At 39.7% G+C, this 8,326-nt stretch overlaps 1 protein-coding gene across 1 annotated transcript; it reads right to left on the bottom strand.

Annotated features, from left to right (window-relative positions):
• Window positions 1-467: 467 nt before the first annotated feature.
• ATP6V1D (ATPase H+ transporting V1 subunit D) lies at window positions 468-8,326 on the bottom strand. Its single transcript, XM_010711552.3, has 9 exons — window positions 8,228-8,326; window positions 6,300-6,417; window positions 5,773-5,852; window positions 4,441-4,508; window positions 3,583-3,627; window positions 3,000-3,103; window positions 2,505-2,571; window positions 1,844-1,922; window positions 468-1,258 (listed from the first exon to the last, which is right to left on the bottom strand). The coding sequence occupies exons 1-9, from the start codon at window positions 8,266-8,268 to the stop codon at window positions 1,117-1,119; spliced, it is 744 nt and encodes a 247-aa protein (XP_010709854.1). The 5' UTR covers window positions 8,269-8,326; the 3' UTR covers window positions 468-1,116.

The raw sequence follows: 8,326 nt of genomic DNA, 5'->3' as shown, positions 1-8,326 counted from the left end.
TAATAAACTGCTATACGATAAATTGCCATCTGTAGAAGTAGGAGGAATGACACTGTTACAAAGCTCTTAGTCTAAAAAGGTGCAAAAAATGGCTGTTCAAACAGCATGTACAGCCTTTTCAATGTTACCAGTAGGGGGCTTGGAGGAAAGAAAGGTTACTTGGCAATAGACATGGTTACCCAGGTTATTGAGAAGGCTGAGGTATTAGTGACTGACAGTGCACTGGCACAGGCTACCTGGAGAAGCTGTGGGTGCCTCATCCCTGGAGGCATGCAAAGCAAAGTTGGATGGGGCTCTGAGCAACCTAATCTCTGGTGGTGTTGGCAGCTCTGCCCACAGCAGGGGAGATGGAACTTGGATGGTCTTTAATGTCCCTTTCGACCCAAGCTGTTCTGTGTTTCTATTAAATCAGTGTGACAGTTTCCAAGCTTTTCAGACAATCATCTTTTAGAATCAGGAGCCAGGCATAACGTATTCAACAGTTAGAACTTTTATTTGTTTCTACAGACAGTACACAAGTTGGCAGAATCACTAGTTAGAACCGTAGATGTTTTAGGCCAGTGGTAACGATCGTGCAACAGAAATAAATCACAGAAGACTATGGATTTCATCAACAGGTTAGAAAACAAGAGCTGCCTACACTCGCATTTTACTTCACTTGTGCCAGTACCTGCTTTAAGCAACTTTCACGTTAATTCATATTTTAGAAATAGAGAACAGTGCGTGCATCTCCCTCCTTAAATAACATTTCCCACTGCTTGTAGTAGCAAAGGAAGCAATTAAAAAGGAATCTAACTAGGCAAATCCAGAGCCATCCTCTAAAAAAGAACGGTTGTGGACAGCCATTCCTATTACGTGAAGAAGCAGGCTGAACACACAACAGAAGGCCTTCCTGATATTAAAGCACCTTATTCATTCTCTCCTTTTCTTCCAAATGCTGTATTTGAGTTCCCAGATTTCTAATCTCCCAGGAGAAATCCACAGTCTGGTCAACGCAGGCTTATACACCAAACTGAGAAGCCACATAAATATGATTGAGGCAATGTCCCAAATTATACAGTAAATGGGCATTCTGTATTTTGGGTCCCCTGCTCCAAATACAACAACTGCATCAGGTTACTCAAAGAGAAGGTCTTCATCCTTCTCTTCTGCTAAGAGATTGGCTGGTTCACGTTCCCCACCAGCAGCCCTCCGCAGCTCCCGTTCTTTCTCAGATTTTTCTTTCAGTACCTTTTTCTTTTCCTGGATCTTCTTTAACCTGTGAAAAGAAATGTGGCTTATCTGTGAAAGCAACATGATGTTTCCATAAAACAGACCAACAACAAAGATGCCATACCTCTTGGCTGTGATAAAGCTGCCTGGAGAAGTTCACCAGGAAATTATCACTAGATGCTGCACTTAAACAACATTCATCATCTCTGCAGATTGACTTATTTACCCAAATTCTAAATTACATTCTTGACCATAAGCAAGTGCTGTATTATACTACTCTGCTCTTCTTGAATGAAGACAATTTACATTTGTTTAATTTCAACTTTGACATCTTTTTCTCAGAACACTGGCTTCTGTGGCAGAGGTGTCCTTAAAGCAGAAGAACTCAGAGTATTGTATTCCATCATTCCCACGGGAGGAAAGATAAAGACAGCTATGTACAACCCAGTGGTAGAGCTACATATGAAACTGTGACAAGTAACTGCAGCTCTTCAGTTGCCCAGGTCTGGAAACTCAGTACACAGTAAGAATAGTGTTCTTTGCCTCATTTCTTGAATAATTTTCTGCTGTCCACTCTGAGGTACAGTCTATTTGTGAAAAAGAACACTCTGGTCTTGTTTTACATAGTTACCTGTAGAATTCCTCTCGTTCTCTTTCATCCAGTTCTGTGATGATATAGGAAAGAGTACGCTCGATCCTGGGAATAATCACTAAACAAATATAAATCAGGAAGTTGATGGACCACTGCTATATTACCTGGGAAGTTACCATAATGCAGTGCACAGAAGATTATTTAAAGTTATTCTAGTAATTCTTAATACCAAGGCTGTCTGGATGCCCACTCTGCCACCCCATCCAAATATAATAAACACACTGCCACCTTTCTACTGAACACCACCACCAAAATTTTGTAAGTTATGCTAGGAAATACTACAGAAATAGTTATTAAAACACCTTAAGACATAGAGACAATCCCCTCTTGTTTCTAGTATACACACTTAAAGAAGTAGATCACAGGTCAGTGGCAGACATGTCAGAATACGTTTCTGCAATCTTTGCTCTGCAGCTTCTCAGTACAACTTTCTAAATAATTTTGCGTATACACTTATCACCCCCTGTACTCCAGCCCCTTTGCAGTATGTTTTATTCTAATTGTACTCAGGAGTTCTTAAACTGGTTTCAAATCATATTAACAGGAAATCAGTCAAAAGAAGAGTAGCTTCCAGGACTCAGCTCCCCATCTTGCACAGAGACACAAAAGCACTATGCATCCCAAAAGGAAAAATACTCACCATGTTCAATTGCATTCACACGTCTATTTGTTATTTTAATGGCTTCATCCAAAGTAACGAAGGATGTCTGATGGAATGGGAACAAATAACAAGATGAACTCAGCATTTCCATCTATTCTACACACAAAACCAAACATTGCTTGGAAGCCAAAGCTGCTCATTTTACAGACTACATTCTTGATAGAAGCAGAACTGTTTCTAGAAATGTTGGTGCTCTTACTGTTTATTACCAGATTACATCTGAACCCTGAACTCTAGCAGCTTCAGCTACAAACTATACTCCAACCACTACCTCAAAATTTCTTCTTAGTGCTCTAGAATGTGAAGAGGTATTGTAACTGTGTTTAGTGGCTGAAAAAGGGTTGAAATTTGGTAAAAGCACTGGGACTAGAAGCCTATAATACAGCTGAAAGTAATGAGCTACAGTCATTGAGACTATACTTCCACTTCAGAACTGAGAAATCGGAGACCCCCACATTTCTTTCTCCCATCAACCTGTAAGGAGGCCAGTTCCACAAGCAGCTCCACAGCTTTGGCATAGTTCCTCTTCAGCTTAGCTAGCTGTTCTCCACCTCTGGCCAAGCCAGTCAGCTCATAGCCTGAGAAAAAAACAACATAAGGTTTGTTGCTAATGCTACCATGGTGTATTCTTACTAGATAAAAAGCAGTGTCTGCACTTTACAAACCAGAGGGATGCAGGCAGCTCAGAAAGTGGCAAGATAAAGCCTTTGCCTTCTAAGAAATCTACCTTCATATTGTTTGTGCTACTGCAAACCACTGTTTGTCTATATCCACTGTAAGATCTGCAAGTCTCAAAGACATGGTAAATAAGGCTTCTCCTCATCTGAAAAACTCACTGATTTAGTAAACTAAAATCCACTATAGCCCATATTTAATCCCTTAATGTTAGAGAAACAGTACAAAGCAAAAATAGCTTTGCAAGCAGCAAAATATGGAGAAAAGAAATATTCTTGTGCCCATAATGTAAGCTGACTTATCAGCAAGGCATGACAAGTATTCTTCTATTAGCACAGAATGGCTATGAGTACACATAAGGCAGAATATGTTTTCTACTTACTGTCGCCTCCTTCCTGATAATGCTCAAAAACCGGCAAGGTTACACCTGACAAGAATGAACGCAAATTTATGTAAAGGGACATAAAGGTTAATATATTTTTTTCTTTTTAAGTACAACACATTTGTAGTCAATATGCTTTAAACAAATTCTGTAAGCTCAGAAGCTTTGTTTCCAAAATCTTCCTATATAGTTTGAAAAGATTAAATTATGCTGATATTGCTATTTTAATATGGAATTTCAGCATTATGTTGAGATAATGGACCCAGATACGTGAAAAATTCAGAGTATTCCATTTTATTTAATATTCAATTTTATATTACTATTTTGTACTTACAGAAATCAAAGAATCATAGGGGTAGGAAGGTATCTGTGGAGATCATTCAGTCCAACCACACTACTGAAGTTAGTTCTCTACAGTAGGTTACAGCAGTGGATTCCTCCCTGCTTAAGGAATATTTTCAATATTCCTTAATCATTCAATTTTGATTAATCTTTCTTGTTTTATTCAAAAACAATTATAGATACTTAATGTTCTGAAATGTATTTAATCTTGGTACTTTATTTTCTGATCTATTTTCAGCAGTGGAAGTTTCTCTATGACAATTATGCTCTGTTTGAAGATCTAGAAATTAGGACTGCAGTTTATGTACATTCATTTCATCTTCTGAGAGACAAATGACTAAACAAAAAATTATCTCCTGTATCTGAAAAATCTTAGCAAATTATAAGTGTTCCTACTGTTAGATGAATAAGAGAAACAAAGAACAGATGGCGTTTGGAGACGTTCTTACAGATTTCAGAATGTGCTCCCACAGCTCCCCTGAAAGTTGAAATGCCTATTGTCTACAAAAGAGTCACCTGCTACATTGTCTTTCTTAGCTCTGATCTTGACTTGAGCTTTGTTCACATTCTGGATCACGGTGGTACTGTAAGGAAGAAAACATGTATCTTAACCAGAAACACCAAAGTGGTCCATTACTTCATCATTATATCCAAAGAGAAATAGATATCAGATAACATTGTTATCTGCAGCTAATGGCTTTCCTACAATGTTTGGCACCAAAAGCAACAGACTTCACAAAATGTAACTCTGGAAATGTCTTAGACCAAGTACACAAAGCATTTCTAAAAACTAGCAAGTTATCTGGTGAATGACACTAAAATATTTTAATAACGTTTAATCTTAATCAACTTGAGATTTTCTCCCCACTGAAAGCAATTTCAAGGATTAAAAGCAGATCAAGACCACAACACTCTTCATTTCTACAAATTCATATTTATTTGTTCCTTCCGAACAGTAATAAGTAAGTTTGTTTACCCATTAACTCTTACTATGTTAACAAACTTGAGCTGGTACAACAGTTCACCCTGAAGGATTCTAAAGTGTCTTATGATCTTCCAAGAACAGGTTACTGTACCAGCTCTTCCACTGGAGTACAATTTACTTACAGGGTGGAATCTGACTATTGTTTATAGCTAAATACTATAGCTGGTTAAGACAGGAAACAGCGCCATATCCAGATGAAAGGGCAAAAAATGCCTTTTGCCCTCCAGCAGCACACAGGTTACTACAGTGTCTGATCACTGAGCTCTTCCCCATTAATTGGTGGTACCATCAGCTGAATCATTAACACTTCCCCAACTTTATTCCACAAGACTGACGTATGCTTGGATGAATTACACAAACAGCCTAGTTGGAATTGTAATTTATTAAAATACAATTAAAAGATTAGTTTCTCCTGTCCACAAAAAGCCCTCGCTAGCCCTAGTGAGATAAGTGGTCATGAGACAAGAGGCTAAAACAATTAGTAGAACCCCTGAATGTTTTACTGGGAGAAAACATCACATGTTAGATCCCGACCTCAAGTCCACAACAAAAATCAAGATAATGCGTAATCCAATACTCTGCTGAATATTCTTGTTTACCTGTGTTCTAGATTCTAAACTGAAAAATCCAACTCCTTCTCAAATCAAGAATTTGCACATAAATTGTCTTAATTTTTCAGCTCACTCTTCTTACCTGTTTTCATCACACAAATGATCGCTCTCTTGCAGTTGTCTCTCACCTTAATGTCCTACCATGTCCGCTGCCTTTTTTATCCTTGTTAAAAGTTCATTTAAGAAATTTCTTATTTCCAAAAGAGAAATCAACAATCAAAAAAGGATGCCCATAAGATCAGCAATCCTTACCTGAAATCTCCTGCTGTAAACTTTGCCTCGGCAAGTGAAAAGGCAGCTTCTCTCATCACCTCACCCATGAGCAACTTAGTCTGTTGTTTTTTTTTAAAAAAGAGACACCAAATTCAAGGTATATTATTCTTTTTCAAAGAAGAATAATTAACAACATAAAGAAAATAATAGGAAATATAAGAAAGAAGGAAAGAGAAAGAGAACTCTATCTCCAGTTTACTCTCAACCTGCTAATTAGAATTTTCAGATGGTAAAAAATGAAATACAATTAAAACCTATCCAATATGGTAGTATATAACAAGATCTACTAAGTTCTACTGAAATCTTCTAAATTTATATACTGCTGCAGCTAGGAAACAGAGTTATGCTCCCCTGTCCTCAGTAGCATCACTTACAAATAATGGGTTATCCACAATGTTGTCCTACATTCTGGTTTATCTAATGAACTTAGAAGAATGAGAATGCACAACTGACAAACAAATTTCAAATCAAGTGAGCCTAAGAGAGAAAAATTCTAATTTGCCTACCTCAATAATTTTCTTAAGGATCTGCCTGAATCGGAGTGTCAAAGCGTCAGACTTCTTCTTCAAGAGGTTGCGACCTGTTTGAGCTCCCTTCAAACGAGCCTTCATGATGGTCTGAGCCCTGTTACAGAAAAAGAAATAAACATGCCCTGCATCATCCAAAGGCATTAAGGGAAAAAACCAAAACAAAAAAAAAAAAAACTTATGACCATGTCAGAAAATGTTGTATGACTAATTATGAAGCAATGGAGAACATTTCATGATCAGAACATGATGTACATGAAGCCATGTACATCAGCATGGTACAACAGGAAACAATTTCAATTTATTTATTTCCAGTAGCACACTTCCAAGTTTCTGGTGCAAAACTATGAACTGAAGAAGCATCTAAATCTCTCTTCCCTCTCAGCTGTGGAGGATATTTAATTTGAAGAATCTTTTTGATTTAACTAAAATCTCAGTCACTACACTTACGCTAACTTAAGCTACTGCTTTGTTTATGGAGCTATAATGCACAAAGGACAACATTCAGGTCTGTAAAGAGAAGCCTACACACTTCCTCTCCGACCTTGGAAAAAATAAGCACAATTACGATCCTGTCTACACACTGAACACAGTCACTTCTCCACTCCACTGGCTTGATATGAGAATAACTCCATTGAAGTCTACAAGAAGCACACGCACTTTCTGAATGTCCATGAGAAAAACAAAGTCCAGGAACAAAAAAGCAATCGATGTTTCCAACAAACAGATCCCTGTTACCACCTTGAACTACCTTCACACTCTGCTCACCACCTGCCAGAGACCGGCTCCCTTTCTGGTTCAAGCAAGCCCTTACAGGCTAAGAGAGCATTAAAAAAGTCATATTTACCATCAAGGAGGCTGAGCAGCTTCTGTAAGCAATCGTAGCCAGCACAGCAAAGATCATGCCAGCAGCACGAAACAAATAAATCTTGAACTATTCTGTTCTGTCACTTAACAAAAAACTTTTTTGTGGAGATAGGCCACCTGTATTTTTAACATCCTAACTTACACTCCTGTCAAGGTATTGATCGATTACCTCACCGAAACAGATTTGGTAAATGTTAAATCCTTGTGGCAGTACGCAAAACAGATATCTTTTAAAAGAGACTGAGGTGCCTCATCCTCAGACACGTAAATGGAATGAAAAGAGCCAGAGAGCAGCTGACCTGGTAGGTGCTATCATTTACTTCTGACTTGAGGTTCAAAAGAGAACCAAGCAGCACATTAATCTTTCCATATAAACTGTTACCTCACATCTCCTGAGCTGAAAAATGAAGGAAGGGTTATTATTTTATATCTGAAGCTTCCATCCTGCAAAACGCCCTCCATACAGACTATATCCAGCCACCAACTTCATTTTAGGCAAGAAAATTTGAAACTGCCTTTCTCCCCTAGGCTGGAAAGTTCTAAAGAGGAATGTGATGGGACCATTAAAACGGCATTTCTATCAGTTCGTCAGTTTTAAGCGCTTGTGTTCATTGCAATGCCAGCTGCTGTGCTGAGCCCCGTCAGGAGACTCCTGACCGCATGACACACCGTCTGCTGCTCTCTGGGAAGCTACTGGAAATCTGACTGAACACCGCACTTCCCTTTTTGTGCTTTTTTTTCTAAAGGCTTTACGGCCAGCCTGTCTTACAACGACATCGGCGTCCTCTGTGGAGCTGCAAAGGGCAGCGGCTGTTTGAGTTGTGCGTTTTCCCCGACACACGCACTCTTATTTCGTACACGGAGTCCCGTGCAGCCCACCAGCAGCAGGGCTGTCTGTGCGCGCTGACGGCTGGCTTCGAGCCGCCCGAGGACCCCCGCAGCCTCCGGCCGCTTAAAGACGCGTTTACACAAGAAGCGACTCCGGAGCTCTCCCTCCCAACCCGGCGCCTCGGTCCCGGGGCCGGCCGGCCGACACTCACATCCGCGATGGGAAGATCTCGATGCGATCCTTGCCCGACATGGTTGCGGCGGCGGCCGAACGGGCCCGGTCCGGCTGTCACCTCCACGGCCGCCGCTCA

Source organism: Meleagris gallopavo, chromosome 5 (genome assembly GCF_000146605.3).
Source record: "Meleagris gallopavo isolate NT-WF06-2002-E0010 breed Aviagen turkey brand Nicholas breeding stock chromosome 5, Turkey_5.1, whole genome shotgun sequence".
NCBI classification, from domain to species: domain Eukaryota; kingdom Metazoa; phylum Chordata; class Aves; order Galliformes; family Phasianidae; genus Meleagris; species Meleagris gallopavo.
This window is presented reverse-complemented; position numbering and strand designations above follow the sequence as displayed.

What these genes read in the sequence shown, in the direction of transcription:
- ATP6V1D (XM_010711552.3), bottom strand. Translation starts at nt 8,268, where the DNA reads ATGTCGGGCAAGGATCGCATCGAGATCTTCCCATCGCGGAT. An exon ending in TTATCAGGAAGGAGGCGACA is followed by an intron (nt 3,104 to 3,582) that starts GTAAGTAGAAAA and finishes TTTTTTTCTCAG; the next exon opens with GCTATGAGCTGACTGGCTTG. An exon ending in TGGAACTGGCCTCCTTACAG is followed by an intron (nt 2,572 to 2,999) that starts GTTGATGGGAGA and finishes CCATTCCATCAG; the next exon opens with ACATCCTTCGTTACTTTGGA.